At 38.0% G+C, this 19,813-nt stretch overlaps 1 protein-coding gene across 1 annotated transcript in view; it reads left to right on the forward strand.

The window, feature by feature from the left end:
• The window catches only part of Phlpp (PH domain leucine-rich repeat protein phosphatase), a 43,100-nt gene that overhangs the window by 21,944 nt on the left and 1,343 nt on the right, over positions 1-19,813 (forward strand). The window contains 11 exon segments of the mRNA XM_067108456.1: positions 10,840-10,993; positions 12,075-12,135; positions 12,367-12,774; positions 13,392-13,634; positions 14,271-14,433; positions 14,684-14,814; positions 15,015-15,197; positions 15,576-15,773; positions 16,032-16,218; positions 16,871-16,998; positions 17,802-18,819. Of these exon segments, the coding sequence (XP_066964557.1) occupies positions 10,840-10,993; positions 12,075-12,135; positions 12,367-12,774; positions 13,392-13,634; positions 14,271-14,433; positions 14,684-14,814; positions 15,015-15,197; positions 15,576-15,773; positions 16,032-16,218; positions 16,871-16,998; positions 17,802-18,819 (2,874 nt within the window).

Raw genomic sequence — 19,813 nt, forward strand, 5'->3', positions numbered from 1 at the left:
CTATGGGCTTGTTCCATATGAACGGGGTTCATCTTCTGAATAATAGTAACAATAATAATTAGGACTATTATTATACTGCGTGTTAGGCCTTTTATGAAAATGCACCTCCTTCACTTCTGCTGAAACGGTCAAGTTGAGAACATACCACGGTCAGAGCTGCTCGATGGAGCCATTCATTCGTCTTCCATTGACTTGCTGGCGTAAACTCTTTCGGTAAGACGTTAAAAGATGACAAAAATCGTGCCCGTGTGGCACCGCCAGAGTGGCCCTCTGGCGGCGGCGTTCCAGAACTCGTCTTGCCTTCTGCGGGCAAAGAAGACGATCCCTGGACCGATCAGGCAATTTTTTATTATGTTTTTTCGATCTTCTTTCTTTTTCTGAGCTGCTGTAGAATCACGACGCAAGAGTGACAGAAGAAGATCTGGTTCTGCAGCGTCAGCTCCCAGAAATGTCGACTTGGATCATTTTAGTCACGGACTGTTCCCCGATTGGAAGAATTCCTTGAAGGACTGATAAAGTCTTTCCGTCCCGTTAAGTTGATGATGGCGATTTGAAGCGATCTGATCACGGAAGCTTAAGGAAGACTCTTCTGTTATTCGCTTGCGACTTTCCGAGTTTCGTCGATGAGTTATGAACCGCGTCAGCTCATAAAAAATCAATACGTGATTTAGTAGATATCCTAATATTCTTATTATTGTTTTTTAGTCTGTGCTAGGTCTAATATAAGTGTTATCCTGTAAAGGTGAAGTTTAGTCCTATTTGCTTTAACATCACCAATAATTGCACACAGCATATGAATTAATAAAAACCCGTATCTGCCTCCTGCCATTACAAGCTCCTTTGTGTTAAGGTGTAAATAAGTTTGAGTGAGACATACCTAGAGTAGGTGTGTGTGTGTGTGTGTGTGTGTGTGTGTGTGGGTGTGTGTGAGAGAGAGAGAGAGAGTGTACGTGCGTGTGTGTCCGTTGACCAGTGTCCTGCACCAGAGGAAAGTAAATAAAATAAACAAAGACTCATGCTTTAAGACGTTCAGAGAAGGAGATTAGTCTAAAGACAATGGCGTATCTGGTTATGTTTATCGGTCTAATGATGAGCTAATGGAAATCGTGGTTTGGGTAAGTTAAAGGCTTATCTTTCCGTATAACGTTCAAAGATAAACGATACCGCGAAAAAATTAACGTATTTCGTGCACAGGGTAATTAAAGAAAAGTCTTTATTTTAACCTTACCAACAATAACGCCCACAGGAAAGGAAGCGTTGTCCCCTCATATCTTTTATCCTTATCTCTGCCATGCACGCAGCCTCGAAACAATGGCAATGCGCCTAATGTCTTCTGGATACGATGCATTCCTGGAGATGTGTAAGTTCACCTTTAGTTTCAATGAATACGCGAGTCCATGCAAAGACAGAGAGAGAGAGAGAGAGAGAGAGAGAGAGAGAGAGAGAGAGAGAGAGATTTATGTTGCCTTTCGGCTTTGTCGTCACATCCCTCAAATTACAGAAGGAAAGTTTCGATTTGCAAAGTTTGTGCAATATCATCAAAAGGGTCGACTTGACTTGACCCGTGACATTATTCGCGGTTCAGTTGCGTAAGGGGAAGTTTCCGAAATTATACACTAAGCTGAGTCTAGCCTGGAAGAAATCATTGTGAATTTTCTTTCCGATGAACTTTACATGTACCTTTTTTTGGTACTGTTCTGTATATTAGAATTTATTTCATTTCTGTCGGGTTAACGGATTTTACAGTGAGAACACTAGTTATTGCTGAAATATTCTGTTTCCAACAGAAGCATGGTTAAGTTTTTCTTTCAAGAATAAAAGTGAATGTTCTTCTTGGAGAGAGAGAGAGAGAGAGAAAGGTGGAACGAAACATACGAATTTAACTTTATTATTCTTCTCTTAAAGCAGACATGTATTAATGCCAATTCTCGTTAACTATGTGTAGTTAAAAGAAAGGTACATAAAAATGATCAGCTCTCAGCCCCTACTTTCACCCCAAGGTGGGAGGTGAACGATCACTTCAATATCGTCCTTTTAAATGGCCCGCTGAAGTGACAAAGTGGCTTAGTTCTCGTCTGACCTCCATCTGTGACGGCATGCTTCCTGTGACGGTCCTTCAGAGGAAGACTGGAGGGGAATGGCTGCTGTTGTTCCAAATCAGATAATGCGAGCGGTTGCTAGTGGTGAAAAAGTCGGCTACAGTTCAAGGCTTATCGTTAGACTTACTGCTGTGACGTGCTCTATATAGTTACGATAGACACAAGTAATTAAGGTGGTCGAGTGTTTGTGAGTCTAAAGAAAGAGTGTGATGCGGAAGGTTTATGTGAAAAGATGGTAAATCGTATTTAAAACGTGATTTAGTGTTCTTTTCTGAAAGCGCAGAAAATGATGTGGTAAAAAGTGTGCTTTTTTGGAATAGTAGGAAGAGGGAACTGTGGCGATTTTTCTCGTACTGTGCCATTCTTACGACTTCTGGTAGCCTGCACGTTCCTGAAAAGTTCATTTAAATCCTTGATTAGATACTTCAAATCTACTTACTTAATTCTTGATTGGCAGTGCGCCTGCAGATAACAATTAGCTATCTGTGATGCTGTGAAACTGAAAAATCATATCTATAACATGATAAGCAAGAATATCCACGTCCATTCCGTCATCGAAGAGGAGGAGGAGGAAGAAGACGATACTGTCAAAGGTAAACAAACGGAAAGGCAGAGCAGAGAGAAGAAGAGGAAAGGAAACCCCTCTAGCCTTCGTTTGTGCCTGAGTCCAAGTCGATGGTCTGCAAACGACAGGAAAAACCCGTCGCCCAGAGTCCTGTGCCTCGACGGCTCACACTTGAAGGTTTGACGAGCGCTTTTTGGTAGTCCAAGTCGTTCATTAACGTCTCTGTTAATTTAAGGCCCTTTACATGCTTACGACGGGTTAGGCCTAATTCTGCCTCGCTCTCTCAGTCGCTACTACAGGGCACAATTATGAGAAATGGCATTGCAAAACTGTATATATGCTTACGACGGGTTAGGCCTAATTCTGTCTCGCTCTCTCAGTCGCTACTACAAGGCACAATTATGAGAAATGGTGATACATTGGCATTTGCAAAACTGTACATATGCCTACGACGGGTTAGGCATAACTTTGTCTTGCTCTCTCAATCGCTTCTACTAGGCTCAACAGTGAAAAATGTTGATATATTTAAATTTGCAAAACTCCAGTACAGGGTAATGCCATACAGGTACACGATACTGGTGATGTGAAGCAAAATTGGCCCATTTTTCTTCTCACCAAAGTTACAGCCTCAAATTTGCCTTTTTTTTCTTGTTTTGTTTTTAGATATGAACCTTGAAATTTCAAAATGCCACCTGCACGATACTTTTTTCATGCATTCACTCCCTTGGTTGTATACCCGGCAAGTTAACGGTCAGTTTTGCCAGCTTCGCGCGAATGTTTTTGCAAAAAGTGATAGATGAGATAAGTGGATGATTTCTCATTAGTGTGTCGTGATACCAGGTATTATTCTTTGTGCTACGCTAAGCCCATATTCAACAGTATAGTGCACATCAAGTATATCGCACAGAATTGATATATATATATATATATATATATATATATATATATATATATATATATATATATATATATATACACATACAGTATATACACACACGTATACGTATATATGAGTTAAAGTCAGAAACATGCCAAGTGCTATTTTAAAATATAATAAATTAAGTTAAAAAAGTACTTGACAGAATGGCGCTTGGCATGTTTCTCTCGACTGATAGCCCCATATATGTGTATATATATGTGTGAGTGTATATATCTATATATGTATGTTTGAACGGTTCTGCAACTGTTTCTCTCCTACAACTAAACTTAGGAATTCTCGATCTTCCTCTGTTTTTCCTGTTTCTTATAACCCTTTTCCTTCCCTATTTTTTGGGGTTTTGGGGCGAGGGTCAAGAAAGTGTCAGGTTGCCCGTTCCAGCGGCCTCTGCACATAAAACACAGCACGGGCCCCAGTTGTCTATCCGTGATTATCGTGATATTCTGCAGCAGTCGCTAACTAGCAGTCTAAGAGCTATCACGATGTACTGCATCTGTTATCAGTCATATCTTGAAAAATGGGATCCTAAACCCATATTTTACTCGAGATACAAAAAGAAATTCCTTTAGCTGCCATGGCCCTGAGATTTTTTTTTTTGTATACCTGATAACGCTCTGAATATATTTCCGGGTAACATACATGCCAACTGCCTGGGGCAACTGGGTGAAACCCTGTCAAGGTAATGTTGTAGTGGGTTAGGTAAGACGAGGTTTGGTTTATAATTACTGTGTAAGGTTAATTATGCTGTCTTATTTGATATGGTATGTAGGCAACATGGTTTCCCGTAGTGCCGTCAGTGCACCTCATGCGGTGCACCGTAGCCGTAACTTAAGGTTCTTTGCAGCGTCCCTTCGGCCTCTAGCTGCAACCCCTTTCATTCCTTTTACACCACCTCCGCTCATATTCTCTTTCTTCCATCTTACTTTCCACCCTCTCCTAACAATTATTGTTTCATAGGTAATTGCTAGGTTTTCCTCCTGTTATACTTTTCAAACCCCGCTACCATCAATTTCCTTTTGAGCACTGAATGACCTCAAAGGTCCCAGTGCTTGACCTTTGACCTAAATTCTATATTCTATTCTATTCTACGCTACATGGTCAGCCTGTCAGATTAGAGAAGTTCAGGTGAGGTCAGCGTGATAAGCAAACGTAGTTATGCTTGGCGATTTGTTTAGGTTAGAAATTGTAATTAATAGCTTGGTTAGGTTAACTGGCCAAGATTGGGTTAGGAAAAAGGAGATGTTTCCTCAACAAATGGAGCACCGCTAAATTCCTTCCTCAGTTATTAGTGATAACAGTTCATTGTCACAAGTTACGATAATTAGACAGGTACGGTACGAGATGTTTCCTCGACAGGTAACTCATTTTCTTCTCAGTACGTTTACCGCTACGTCATAAATGTCATCCATGTTTTCCTTCCTTTATACACTGTAAATATATCTGGTGATTTTTATATATACTCACTTTGCTACTTAGGTCTTCAAAGAAGAAAATCGAAAGTCTCTTGTGCATTTTGAGAACAAACATTTGCCTCCTTCAGATGCATTAGCGTCTAAATGTCCCCTACTCCTTACGTTCTCTCTACCTGCCAAACCGAGTTTGGTTCCATGCGTTTAAGAAATTATAAATAGCCATGTTCCATACACTGTAGCAGCGGTTTAGAGGTGTCTTTTTCTGTGCAAGTAGGGTAATTAATATCTTTTTGCGAAGTACGCAGCGATACACTTACGTTATGCAATTGGAATTATGTAATAGGGTAGAAAATAGGTAAAATTGTTACGTACATCGACCCAAAGCCAAGACATTTGAGTTCAGTTTTGCCTCCATTCCGAGGAGCGGTTGATTTAGATTGTGCTGACTTATGACAACATGAGCCCTTGCCTTATGCGTCAGTTAGATTATGCTGACTTATGCCAGCGTCAGTAAACCTTGTAACGTTTTAAAGGGTCTAAGACGCCAGTGTTTACCTCTGGATTCTGCTAACAAACAGCGAAGATTCTTTGGAACATTTCTATGGCTCGGTTGTTCGTGGATGACTACTTGCAACGGCATTGAAGTCACTGTTAAATATAAAATTTCTTATTGCATTTTTTATAATTAGTTCTCTTTTACGCTCTCATGCCATCTCATTTATTTCTTATCTTCATAGCAATAATGAATTCAGCGTTGCATTCAGTGCACTGGGCTATAATATAACGCGTAAGAATTCCCAAATTACGGTTAATTTTTATAGTAATTTTACTCGTATCTTCTGCGTTTTACCCCCATATTTTTTTACTAAATGTTTTACGGCTTCTCAACCAGATTGAACTCTCTCTCTCTCTCTCCCTATCTATATATATACGTATATATATATATATATATATATATATATATATATATATATATATATATATATATATATATATATATATATATATATATATTATATATATATATATATATATATATATATATATGTATATATATATATATACATATATGTACACATATATTAGAGGTTTGTTCAGAAAAAATCAAACCGAGGTTTGTATCTAATGGAATTGTGCCCATAATTTTCACATGGAATTCCATAACCTATTTCTTTCAGTTCTATGTATTATGTTACGCACGAGGAAAATAAATGAAAACACCTTACATTTAATCATAGAGGATTAACCATAACAATTTTAATAAAAAAAATAGATTGTGGGTTCTTGAACACATTTTACCTCATAGAGATTTTCTATAGCAATTTTAACTCAAAATACAAGTTGTCCACAGCTTACTTAATTACATCCACAATTACATCCACCCTCCCTTCTTTTGACCTCGTTACACTATAAGATTATAATTAGAGAACTCCAGGGTCGAACGGTCTGTTTCAACCAGCCCTCCGTGTCAGTCATGTCCAGAATGTGAAATTCATATCTCTCTTCGCTTCCTAAATAAAATAGCTTGCGTCTCTTTGAGAAGATGGTTTCCGTCGCGGAAGAAGTCTTTTGTGGAAGGACTAAATTTAGTTTATTATTATTATTATTATTTAGATAAAGATTTGTCCTAAACACGTTTGTTTTGACAACTACAAGTAATGCCTGATTATATCCATATTACAAAAACGGTTGTGAAAAACCTTCGTAGAGCAAGTTAATGTACGCGTAATAATAAAAACGTGACGCGCACATTTTATAAAAATTGATATAATAATTGTGCTTTTAACAACATCATCGTCATTATTATTATTATTATTATTATTATTATTATTATTATTATTATTATTATTATTATTATTACTTCCTATAATAGACCCAGAAACAATCGGAAAATCGAAATATAAAGGATACCTCAGTTCAGGAAGGATGAATAAAAAGCGGGAAAATGACTGGGCACAATGTTCCACCTGTGACGTTGATTGTAATCACAAGCTGTGACTGAAAAGAATGCAATGGAAATTAATTACGAGCTTCTTCGCTTATCCGTAAGGAATATATTCAAGTGAAAATTAAAGATGTGCTGAAGGAATAAATTCCTTGTGGAATAAATTCAAGGTGCCAGATTCAGTTGCGTTCTGTGCCAAAAAAAAATGAAACGGAGTGACGGAATGTTTCCTCGTGATTTTGCATACAAGGCGTTCGCCATACCGTTCGTCCCCATAGGGTGGTAGTGCCGTCAGTGCGCCTCATGTGGTGCACAGTAGGCATTGCTTAAGGTTCATTACAGCGTCCCTTCGGTCTCTAGCTGCAACCCCGTTCGTTCCTTTAACTCTACCTCCATTCATATTATATTTCTTCCATCTTGCTATCCACCCTCTCCTAACTGATATTTCATAGTGCAACTGCTTTGAGGTTTTACTCCTGTTACACCTTTCGAACCCGTCTACTCTCACTTTCCTTTCCAGCGCTGAATGACCTCAAAGGCCCCAGTGCTTGGCCTTTGGCCTAAACTCTGTATTCAGTCAATAAATCAATCAGTCATACCGTTCGTCCTTCGAGTGTTGAAATTAAGCGACAGAAAGGCCAGAGGGTGACGGTACAAAAGCGCCCTTGAACACCGATGGAGCAGGGCATCAGGTTGCCAGCTTCACCCAAGGTAAACAGACCGAGCTAGCGATTTCATCCTTGGAAAACAGACTTGTATAAAATCGGAATGGTCAGTCACTCCTCACATTTCTAGTGTCACATTTATGGGGGGGCAGGAAGTAGTAAAGCGCTTTCACGTTTATTGACGCATCGTCAGGGCACAATAACCTTCTACTGATAGATATAAAGTCACTGTATATGATTTTTAAGTATATATATCTCTCTCTCTCTCTCTCTCTCTCTCTCTCTCTCTCTCTCTCTCTCTCTCTCTCCTCTCATGTGTGTGTGATGTGTGTGTGTATGTAGTTTCTTAATTCTCCAAACGTCTTTCGTCTTTAGAGGAAGAAGCACCAGAAGGGGATAGCCCTGCAGATGCCTAACTCACTGCTGAAGTCAACACAGGGCAAATGGTCTTTTGCTAAGCTTACCCATCTATCTGTCAACTCAAGCACCTTCGCACTTTCGGCCATTCAGCGCTCAAGATAGCGAAAAGGGCGGAGTCGGAATGGTTAAGATAAAGATATCCAAAAAATAAAGATAAAGTTTACAAGGATCTACAGGAGGAAATGGGAGAAAACCCTACAGCTGCACGTTAGAGAGGTTGGACACAAGACTGGATAAAGAAGTTGGAGGCGACACGACCTGTGATGATTGTAATTACAAAGCTGTGACTGAAAAAGAATGAAGGCAAGAATGGAGTCACGACAAAGGTTGAAATGTGGATGGAGCTAGGTGACGAAGGGACGCTGCAAGCACCCTGTGGTGATGCCTACGGAGCCAGTAGGCCTACCTATGCTGACACAAACAGTGAATTCAGTACTAACGTATTCAAAAAGTGAGGAAATCGAAAAGTTAATAAGCCTTTCTAGATTATTATTGTTATTAGTTGTAATAGCACTCGCTAGGCCCGGAGTCTGAGTCTCCGGTCTGCACTGAAGAATTAGAGGAATTTAGTTCTGTGATAGAAATTACTAGCTATAATGTGGTTCGGATCTCCAATAAGTTGGTCCTGTTAAGGCAACTAATTGGTTCTTAGCTACGTACAGTCTATCTGGGCCAGTTCTAGGAGAGTTGTTAATCAGCTCAGTGGTCTGGTAAAACTATATTTTTTATAATAATAATAATTATTATTATTATTATTATTATTATTATTATTATTCATGAAGAGCATACAGTCGAACAATACACACTAAGTGGAGCAAGAATTAATATTATCATCCTTATGTGTTCCAGTGAAACCCATGAACTCGTGGACCAAGCATCCACACACAACAGATCGTTTGCAATCTTGAAACCATCACCTGAAATTGGGCTATATAAAGCGTTGGGGCATAAACTTTGAGTTTTCCAATTAAGAATAAGCTGTTCAATTACCTGGGAGGGGAAAGCAATGTATTGACGCAGTAAATGATTCTTTTAATTGAGGGTGCAATGAAGTTTATGGCTCCTCTTTGCCTGCGTTGTATCCGGGAGTCTCTCTCTCTCTCTCTCTCTCTCTCTCTCTCTCTCTCTCGTGTTCAGAATTTATTTCGAACGAAGTGGTAAGTATTACGTTGTTCTGCATTTGCGTGCCCTCATGTGTGTGATATTTTAGTGTTTCTTTCGAGCAACATGAGCTAGAAAGTAAATTTGTTGTTCTGCAAAATTATGCTTATTTTTTACTAGGGTCTAGATCATCAGAAAAGTGACAAGTTTGCAACGAGACTCGGACAATTTTTCTAACCTTTCCCATAAGGTAGGCTGCAAGTAGCGCGTTTTAGAATGCGCCGATGTCGAATGCTGGTAGAAAAAAAATTGAAGTTTTGTAATTAAGTCTCACAACGTAATAAAAATGTTTAGTGTGTAAAAAAAATTCTCTAATAACACAAAGCAAAACTCAGGAAAAAAAATAAGGGCCAAGGCTCCAACCATTTTTTTGTGTGGCAACTTATGACAACTACAGTATTTCGTGCAAAGTGGGCGTCGCCCTACTGTGATCGGATACTTTTGTTAGGTACATACTTCTAGTTACTTATGTTACGTTCCTGATGTTTACAAAAATCACTGAAAAAGGTTTGAAGGGATTAAGATTTAAAATTTAACATTTTGGGTTTACAGGGAAAGTGTAGATGAATAAGTCTTGCATTTATTTTTTATAAACAAAGTTTATGTGACACAAACAAACAAACACACACACACACACACCGTCTCTTATTTTTCACCTGTGGTAATGTGGTAATGTGTGATAAATGAATCACGTACAAAAGTGATAATAATCATATATGTACAGTATATATATATATATAATCCTTAGACTTAATGTGGTTTTTAAGAAAAATAATACAACTGAGAAGCGTTTATAAGAACTCCTGACAATACCAAAGAATGTTGTAACAAATCCCACTTGAGTTATGTGACCTTTTACATTGGTCATACTGGAAAATCACTGGACAAGAGAATAGAACAGCTTATGAAATGTCAGAGAATACAATCATGCTATCAGTTGAACAGGTGTGAAACAGCAGATTCATTCTAATAATATGTTGGAATAAAATATAATTGAATTGACTCGTTTTAAAAGAAAAAAAAAAGCTTTTGTGAGAATATGAATACCAGGTTAGTAATGTATAAACTTCATTTATTATTTGAAACAAACTGTATAGAGCGCAGGGAAAGTGACTTTAGTTTACATGGCCTTAATGGCAAAGGTGGGAGTCTACTTGCCCTGGAAAAACAAGACTTGTTAATGGAACACTGACCTCGGTCACAAATGCACCTAAGGCTCCCCCCCCCACCCCCCTCTCTCAGGTGATAATATATTTACGACCATCTGTGTGTTCATTTATATTGTCACCCTATCAAATATAGTGTAAATTCCTACCACTGGATATCAGTCTTCTTGGCGATGTCTCAACTAAAGGGAAAATCATTCAGCATGTATAGCTTGTGTTTAACATATATATATATATATATATATATATATATATATATATATATATATATATATATATATATATATATATATATATATATATATATATATATATATATATATATATATATATATATATATATATATATATGTGTGTGTGTGTGTGTGTGTGTGTGTGTGTGTGTGTGTATGTATGCATATATACACTTTTCTGGCAGTCTTTATTTTATATTCTTCAAGTGCTACTTAACAATTGACTTTATTGGCAGAACGTGACGGAACTGGATGTCAGTGAGAATGGAATAAGTAGCCTGGACGTCTCCTGTCTCACTTGTTTGACCTCTCTTGTGTGTTCCAATAACGCCATCACAACTATAACTCTCCATGGAGCCACCCTGACAGCGCTTACGGCTGACAATAACAGTTGAGTATAATACCCTTCTCTGCTTCATCAAGGTCTAGACCTTGTGTTTCATAAAAGGTTTTATCATATTGTTCACTTCAGCTGTGCTAACCAGGCTGTTCACATGAGTTGCATGGGGCATTTGTTTTTCCTGACAAGAACATTCTACCTTACTAAGGAGACTTGTGTTACCAGGTTTACCCTATGAGAGGTTTAACCAAATTAGGTGGACTCCAGGTAGGGTATAAGTAAAGTAAGCGAGAAGACACCTTAACCCTTTATCTAGTGGTAAAATTAGAAAAAAAATTATGGTGGTGACACACCACCACATTTTCTTGCTTATTCAGGTACATAGCTGTCAATCTTTGCAACCAGAAGCCACCATTAGCAGGAAAATATTAAATCAGATATGAGCGATAAAAGGAAATTATCTTAACAAACATGTGATTTCAGTTTTGCCTCCCATAGAGGATATTAGTGGCTACTTCCTGCAACCAATGGCAGCAAGATACCATTTTGCCATTTGAGATGCCATTTTATTAGTTTTGTTTAACCTGGATGATGTTAGCACTTACAGCCAACTGCACTTGATTCTGTAGAATTGTAGAGTTTAAAATGTACCATTTTAAATAACTAAATTTCATCTTGTGTCATATTTGAACATTTTTTTTTAAGTTTGGTAAACTGTGTGGTTAGTAGGTTTTATTTTCAAGAACTATTATTCATTTTGTTTATAAATAAGCAATATGGATGACAGAAAAACTTAAATATAGATGGAAAAGTGCATTTGCACTGCAACAATACAAATAAAAAATGAAGCCTTGCAGTTGTACAAGATACTCAAATATGAAGAAAAAATAGTTGCACATATTTTTCATTGTAATCCAATTTATTAGAATTTGCCCATTTGATAAAATATCAAATTTCCTAACTTTTTTGGGTTTAGGTTAAATTAAATGAAATTCTAAAACCTTGGACTCACAATAAATATTAATGTTTATGGCATCTTTCCTCTTCCTGTTCCATACTGGAATATGGAGTCTTCTTTGGCTTTAATCTTTAAATATAATGTCTACAAGCTTATAATTTAATTTGCTTCAGAATTATCAAGGCTCGATGTGAGATACCATCCCCGGCGCCTTACAAAACTCAGTTTAGCCAAGTAAGTTAAAACTTGTCTTCTTTGTATTTGTAGTTGACTCCCTATATTAAATATGATGTTATGTACTAAATGAAAAAATAAACGGTCAGACATCATTGCCTTTTATAGTACAGTACTTAAACCCCTACTGACTTTGGTCATAAAAGTTGTAACAGTTCTGTATTACGTATATCTATGGTGCTACAGTATAACAAATTCAGTCATTATTGTTACATGTGTTGTTATTTCCAGAAATCAGCTAAATGCAGTGCCACCATGGTTAGTGTCCAGCACAGAAGCCAGTATAGTAGATGTCAGCTACAACAATCTTTCCTCCCTGCCCGCTTTCTTAACTTCTGGCCATTTACGGCGCCTTCACACACTTTCTGCCCACCATAATAATCTGTCTGCCCTCACCATACCTCAGAGATCACCTGCCAATCTCTTATCTTGTCAAGACCAACCATTCAGTCACTATGGAAGTGCCAACAGTCCTTACAGATCCAGCCATGAAGGATCTTCTGCATCCCGCAGTTCTTCTGCTCATTCTGGTGGTAACAGCCTACATGAAGAACCACGCCTCTGCTCCTTAGAGACGCTCCTTATTCACCATAATAAAATAACATCTCTTCCGTCTAACTTGTTCACTTGGTTAAACAGGTAATTATCATTAACGTGGTTTTATAAAGAAGGGTCCGTGGGTCTGTTCCACTCCCTTCCCCATTCATTACTTATTTTCATTTCTTCCCTTAATTCTGAACAGTGTTTCCTTTTCATTTGTCTAGAAGGCTGAGTCTCCTGTGCCTCAACCAAGTTAAGCTTAAATGATAAAAAAAAAAAAAAATTAAGCAAAGCCAATAGTACTATTGTGTCAGTGAAACACCTTGTCCTAACTGTAGGTAGCAGTACAGTCAAGCATGACAACAGTTTTTTTTTTTTTACAAGTGAAAAGTTTTTTAAATGAAATAATAGATAATACACTGATATGGACATATACATTCAATACTTATCAGTTATATAACCCACTGCAGACAGCACAGAAGGTTCTTTGTAGCATCCATCTGACCTCAAGTTGTATTACTGTTTGCCTTTTACTTTTTATGCTCACTTTAGTCTCTTTCTACCTATTTATCAACTTCTTTACCTTGTCTTTCTTAAATTTTCAACTCTCATTTAAGAACAAAACTCTTTGGGTCAGCACTGTGAGAGTCTGGAGGCTTAACTCAGTGGTCTGGTGACACTGCCTCAGAATAACAATCTTCCCTTTCATGCTGCAGGTTGAGGGTACTGAACATCAGTGCTAACCAAATAAAAGCTCTGCCTGCCATAACTGAAGGAGGTCGCAGTGGACGGGACAGTAGTAACTCCGAAGAGGATGTTGGGGGACCCAAAGCAACACTGCCTTTGCAAGAGTTTTACGCGGCAGCAAACAACCTCCGGGACCTGACACCTCTGCAACACTGTAGGGCGCTTCGCATAATACATGCCCCCTACAATAAAATATCCAACCTTCAGGACAGGTGAGAAAAATAGTGATGCATTTTGCAGTAATCATCATCATTAACATTTTCCTTTTACAGGGATAGATATAAATGAAATCTCTCCACTTGCTTCTGTTTAGTGCCCCTTCTGCTTGGATCACCATATCGTTGTAGATCATCAGTACCCTTCTTAATTTTCTGGGACTTCCTACGGTCTTTGCCCTGCTACTGTTTTTCTATAACTGCTATTTTCCAAACTGCTCTTTTTCCCTTATCATATTCATGGAAATAAAATTGAATTTCTATAAACTTGCTCAGTAGTGAACTAGCTGACGTGTAGTTTCCCAATTCATGATAATTACTTCTACATGATTAATTTAAAACAAGGGAAAATAAGTTTCCAAAGTAAAATTTAAAATAATATATCAAGAGTAATGACAGGTATCATTTGTAAATTCTTGTCATGCTAATTTTGTTTAGCTACATTTAATGTAAGTAAATATAGATCGAACTTTCTCCCCAACTACAGTGTTGTGTGAGACCACTGGGATCAGTTACTCAGCCTCATATGGCCCAGGTTTAACATTGAGGAGTAAAACTAACATTAAGGTCAAAGAAAATGATGGAAATTCACCAAATCATAAATATCTTTCTGATGCCTTGACATGCCAACAGGCTAGTATGGTCCTGGGAACTATTAGAAGAGCTGGTACTTGCAGGAAATCATTTGACGAGCGTTCCATCAGGAGTGTCTAGATTGCGGCGCCTCCGGGTGCTCAAAGTTCATTCCAACCCCCTTCGTAGTTTGCCACGACTAGCTCACCTCTCAGTCCTTAAGGTAATGCTTATATACTACAAACTTTATCTTCATTTATTCTTAATTTTCTACAGGCCATCGGCATATTTGCAAAATGCAAACTGAAGCAAGTAAGGTATTTCTGTTAAAATTCTGGACACTAGCCTTGGAGGAGATGTAAATACTTGTTCAATTTCTTGTAAAACTCCTGCTATTTAGCCTTCCATTTGAAATGATCCTGTTTCTTTTGAGAACTGGAATTAACCATTTGCTTTCCTTTACATTTATAAAGGTTGTGGATGCTTCCCACTGCCAGCTTGGCCGCGTGGAACTTGAAGAAGTTGTGTCCCCAGGACTTGTGGCCCTGGACATCTCTGCAAACACTGCTCTGTCACTGGACCATCATCAGTTCACCAAATGCAAGTAAGTATAATGGCTGGTTATCAGTACAGCTAAATTTTGTGAACTTATAATGAAAAAGTTTACATAGGTTCCTTCAACATTTAGTATGTTAACCTCACGTCCAGTACTACTGCCTTTTGTTCCTAGTAGCCATATTATAAACATTTTAAATTACTGTACTTGTAAATAATCAGAACCTAAAACAGAGATTTACTTCTTAGATCTAGAAGGCCTGTCAGTGTAGTGGATGTTACCAGTCGGTGTGGTCGATCACTTCCATTGACAAGACCTAAGGCATCGGTACATAAGGGAGACGCTAACGGCTTAAATGAAAATAATCGTGATACGACACCAAAGCTCCCATGGAGTCTTGGATTTGCTGAATCAATTGGCCGAGATTCAAGGTTGATGAAACTTCTTCCTAAGTATTCATACTGATATTTTACCCTAAATACATCATTTCAAAGCTTTACTTTTCTAGGAAAGAAAGAAAAATGTAAAAGATAAGATTTATGAAGATGAGGTATTTATGTCAATCTCACAAGCCTTTAAACTCTTGACATATTATCAGTTCAAATTTATCTTGAATTTGCCATTCATTTAGAATTGAGAATAAAATCCTAATTAATTACAAGATGATTATTTTAAAACATAGTTTTGAGATGCTTTTACAGAAAATTGTTAAAATGTAAAATCATCCTGGAAGTAAAAAAACTCACTCTGGAAGATTGCTCTCTAGCACTTTGAAGCTTTTTCTGCATCATTCTGGATTACAATTTCAGACTGACAGTGGGCCAGCTCAGAGTGCCAGATGTGGGTGGTCTTGGAAGAGTGGGCTTAGCAGCAGTAGCAGATGGTGGGAAAGAAGTTGGGAGCATAAGCAGCCTCCTGGCTGCACTACCCACTTTATTGCAAGAGGAGCGTGCTTGTTCACACACCCACACCTATTCTCTCAAATACGCCCTCCTTACGGCATTAAGGTTGGTACCAGATGGCAATGTGCAGCTGCAATATTTAGTTTTATCTGCTGCTTCTGCAAATAACCAGATATAAGGAAGAACAGTAGCAAAAGCAGTTTTTATTTATTAATATATCAACTCATCACTACTGCTGAAGCAAAACTATAGTCAACATTGATTTTTTCCCCCCTTAATCTGCCACTGATGTGTGCACAGAAAGATGAAATATTAACTCTTTCTTGTTAACCTTTACAAATTCGCTGCTATCCCGTGAAACAGGAGGCTACGATCACAAGGATCAATCTTGCCAGAAGCTGTGTGTGCAGCTCATTTGGAGTCGGATCCTTCTAATCTTCACCATTTCCCCGTCCTGAGATTATGCTGTTATGGATCTGTGTCAGCAGCAGTCACAACTGTCCATGCAAAACCTGTGGTGTTGACCACATCAGCAAACAAATTTCAGAGAGTAAGCAGACCTTATCTACCTTATTGAAACAAATTTCAGAGTAAGCAGACCTTATCTACCTTATTGAAACAAATTTCAGAGAGTAAGCAGACCTTATCTACCTTATTGCTCCTAAATGAATGGCTAAATACTGTATAAAGGTAGGGTTACATGCTAGAGAGGTAGAGGTATTATATAATTGAAATGCAGGAATGTAAATCACAGAACATAGTCTATTAATACTCTAAACTAGTTTAGCCAGACCACTGAGTTATTTCTAGATTATCACAGGGCTGATTCAAAAGACTGTTCTCAAATAAAGAAGAAAACTGGAAGAACACAAAGATAAACAAATGGAACAGTTAGATAAGAAGAGGCCAAGGGAAAAAGATCAATAGGTAAAAAGCAGAAGTTAATGCAGCTGGGGGGTTGAAGGGACAATTAAAAAAACCCTAAGTACTGTTTACATTATGCCGGTCAAGGCAAAATGTGGTATTTCAGGACAGAATATAAGAGGAGTCAAGTGTAATATATACAGAGAAAACACCAGGAAAAGAGAAAGTATAAATAATATGACAAAAAGAATAAAGCAGAAAGAAATTATACTATAAATATATGTAGTTAAAATGATTCCACAGAAACAGTTTCATAATCATTTGCGTCTGCTTTCCAGATGGAGACAACTAGGTGCTACGAGGGGTCAAAGTGCGTGCTAGCTGAAGCTCCATTAATCCCAGATCCACATACAACCGAGCTACACCTTGGACCCAGTCATACAGCAGTAATCATTGCCAGTGCCAGGTAATCAAAACAGGCTGATGACAAATATACCTAGTCATTTTTCTCCTTTCATCATGTAAGCCAGTACAAATATTACTTTGACTCAAAGCAGCTGAGAATAAACCAAATTCAAGCTAAGAAAGTAGGTATATTCTCAGGCTCCTGTAATTTAAATGCATCACAGGTCTTTTATTTAATATACCATGGAACTATATAGAGTACATCTAGACACAGTTTAGTAGTGTGGTTGTAAGGAATCTTACTGACTCTTCATTGTACAGAATTTGGCAAATGTATTTAGTCATTTCAAGACTTGATAAGATAACATCGCTACTTTAGTAAAAAAAAAAAAAAAAAATAGCAGTGACTAAAGTATGTCCTATCCAACAAGCCAATATTAGGATAACTTGTTTATTCTGAACAAAATGCCATCAACTCCTAACTAAGCATCTAAAATATTGTAAGATTTTGTCCATTATGATTTTAAGGTTGTTTAACAAGACTACAGAGTCATGGTTCTAGACTCTCTTAGGACTAATCCGAAGGATTTTTTCCTAAATGAAAATAAAACAGTTGAGTAGTGAACTATATACAGTACTATAATTCATATGGCTACCTCTGATTTAGGCAACCATGATGACAAGTTCAGAAGTATTATGTTTTATCTTTGTAAATATTACTTGTAATGATTCAACATAACTGAGTTATTTACATAAGCACTTTGGTAAGAGTTTAGTTAGACTCAAGATACTCTGTCCTAAAGAATTTTCCCAACTAAACTATACTTCATCAGACCTTGTTGATGACTGGTATTACCTTTTCAGTTTCTGGGAAGTGATTGACCCTGAGGAAGCTGGAGATATATGCAGTGAAGTTGCTGAACCAGGCCTGGCTGCTAAGAAACTGCTAGACCTCGCTCAGGCATATGGAACAAGGCAGGCCCTGAGTGTCATTGTTGTCCGTCTTTTGCCTCCTTCTCCGATACCCCAGTTTCATACTCCTGTCATCACCAGTTCTATAATGCACTCTAAGTCTTCAGTGGGTGAAAAATGCAGAATAAATGAAGGGAACCATGAACACCAGAGAAGCAGTGATTGTGTTGGAAAATACTTACCAGTGAATTTAGAAAAAAGGAGAAATGAGAATCTGAGAAGTCAAGCCAATAGGAATGACACTGCACTGGAAGTCTCCTTTAATAAACCTAATGATTTTGATGTGAAAAGAAAACATTCATCTTACAATGTTTCTAAGAGCAAAAATTATGGTTTAGGAATAAGTGATTTTAGTAGTGGTTCTTTTTCCAAAACTAGTCTGAAAGGTAGAATGTTATCAAAATCCACTCCTAACTTGGAAGAGCTTGACAGATCTTCTCCCAGTGGGCAAAGCCAAAGTGACAATAGTGAGCCTGATGCAGACTTACAACGGTACCACAGTGCCAGAACTCATGAATCCAATTTAGTGACTAATCAGAGAGCTGTGTGTAAGAGCATAGAAGATCTGTATGCAAAACCCCACAGAAGAAAGAGTGATGTATCGAAAGCAAGAGAAACTGATATCAAATCATTTCCTAACCAGAAAAGTAACAACAGAAAAGCTGTAACATACTACCATTATCCTCGACCTGATCCAAACATTTCACCACCGCAGAACCACCTTGCAGATCATCTATTGACAATGGGTCAGATGATACACCCTCCAGGTGTTCTGGCTCCACCTGCTGGATTTGGTGATCCTGAGAGTGATTCTGAAGGTAGTGACAGTGGGCTGAGTGGAGTGAGTGCAGGACATATGCACTCTGGTCAGAAACATCTAGACGATGACCTAATTGATAGCCAGGAACAGGTAAGCACAATGTCTGACTTCTTGCCCTCTTTTTCATAAACAAATATTTCTCTCGTCAATATTATCAATCACATTGAGGATGATGATGATTTGGTTGTCTTTATTAATATACTTTCCCTCTCAGCAAAGGCACATAATCACCATCAACTTGGGGATAATATCTATCACCTTTGTCTTTTGTCTTATTAGAGCCTTTTTTTCTTTTGGTGCTCTGAGGACAATCTAAATTCGAATTTACCCCTGCACACAGTATTAATTCCCACAGTGTACAAAACTGCCCATCTTGAGTTAAACCCCACTTCCATACCCTCTCTAATCAGGTTCTGCTTTTGTTGTAACAGGTAGCAGATAAGCAAAGTTACCACTGACATATTAACACCAGAGTGATGAAAGACCCTTCTGGGATTCATTACACAGTCAGATGCTACATTCCTAAGTGAAGCCCCTTTCTTCTATCTAAACCTACACTGGATAGTCTGGCATATTGTCTACATATTTTACTTTCAGCTTGCTCACCGAAAACCTGTCTCAGTGTTGCTTTAAGATGAGATGTTGCATATGATCGCTGACACAATAGCATGGGTTCAGTGCAATCTCAGGTGGATGTCAGCACTTTGATTCTACCAGCGGCTAGATGGTGAATTGTCTGGTAGCAGTACTGGTTGAAAAACTGAAGCATCCTTACATTATTTTTCACTCACATTTCTGATACCAAGGATCTGGCCACTTATCTTTCATCTCTCAAACAACCCAGTTGTCCAATGATGGCCCCCTTTACCCTGGACTTGTGAGCCTTGCATCATGCTAATAATTGCAGTGTGTACAAAATCAGTTAGTTAATTGGTATTCTGATACTGTTTGACACAAACAGCATCAGACACATGCGCACACACGCTTAGTGTCTGCAGTATACAATGAAGTACATACTTTGCTAAAACAGTATATGGTGTCTGCTAAACCTTATTAATGGTTTTAAAGGTATCACAGCAAGTAG

The sequence above is a fragment of the Macrobrachium rosenbergii genome, chromosome 9 (assembly GCF_040412425.1).
Source record: "Macrobrachium rosenbergii isolate ZJJX-2024 chromosome 9, ASM4041242v1, whole genome shotgun sequence".
NCBI classification, from domain to species: domain Eukaryota; kingdom Metazoa; phylum Arthropoda; class Malacostraca; order Decapoda; family Palaemonidae; genus Macrobrachium; species Macrobrachium rosenbergii.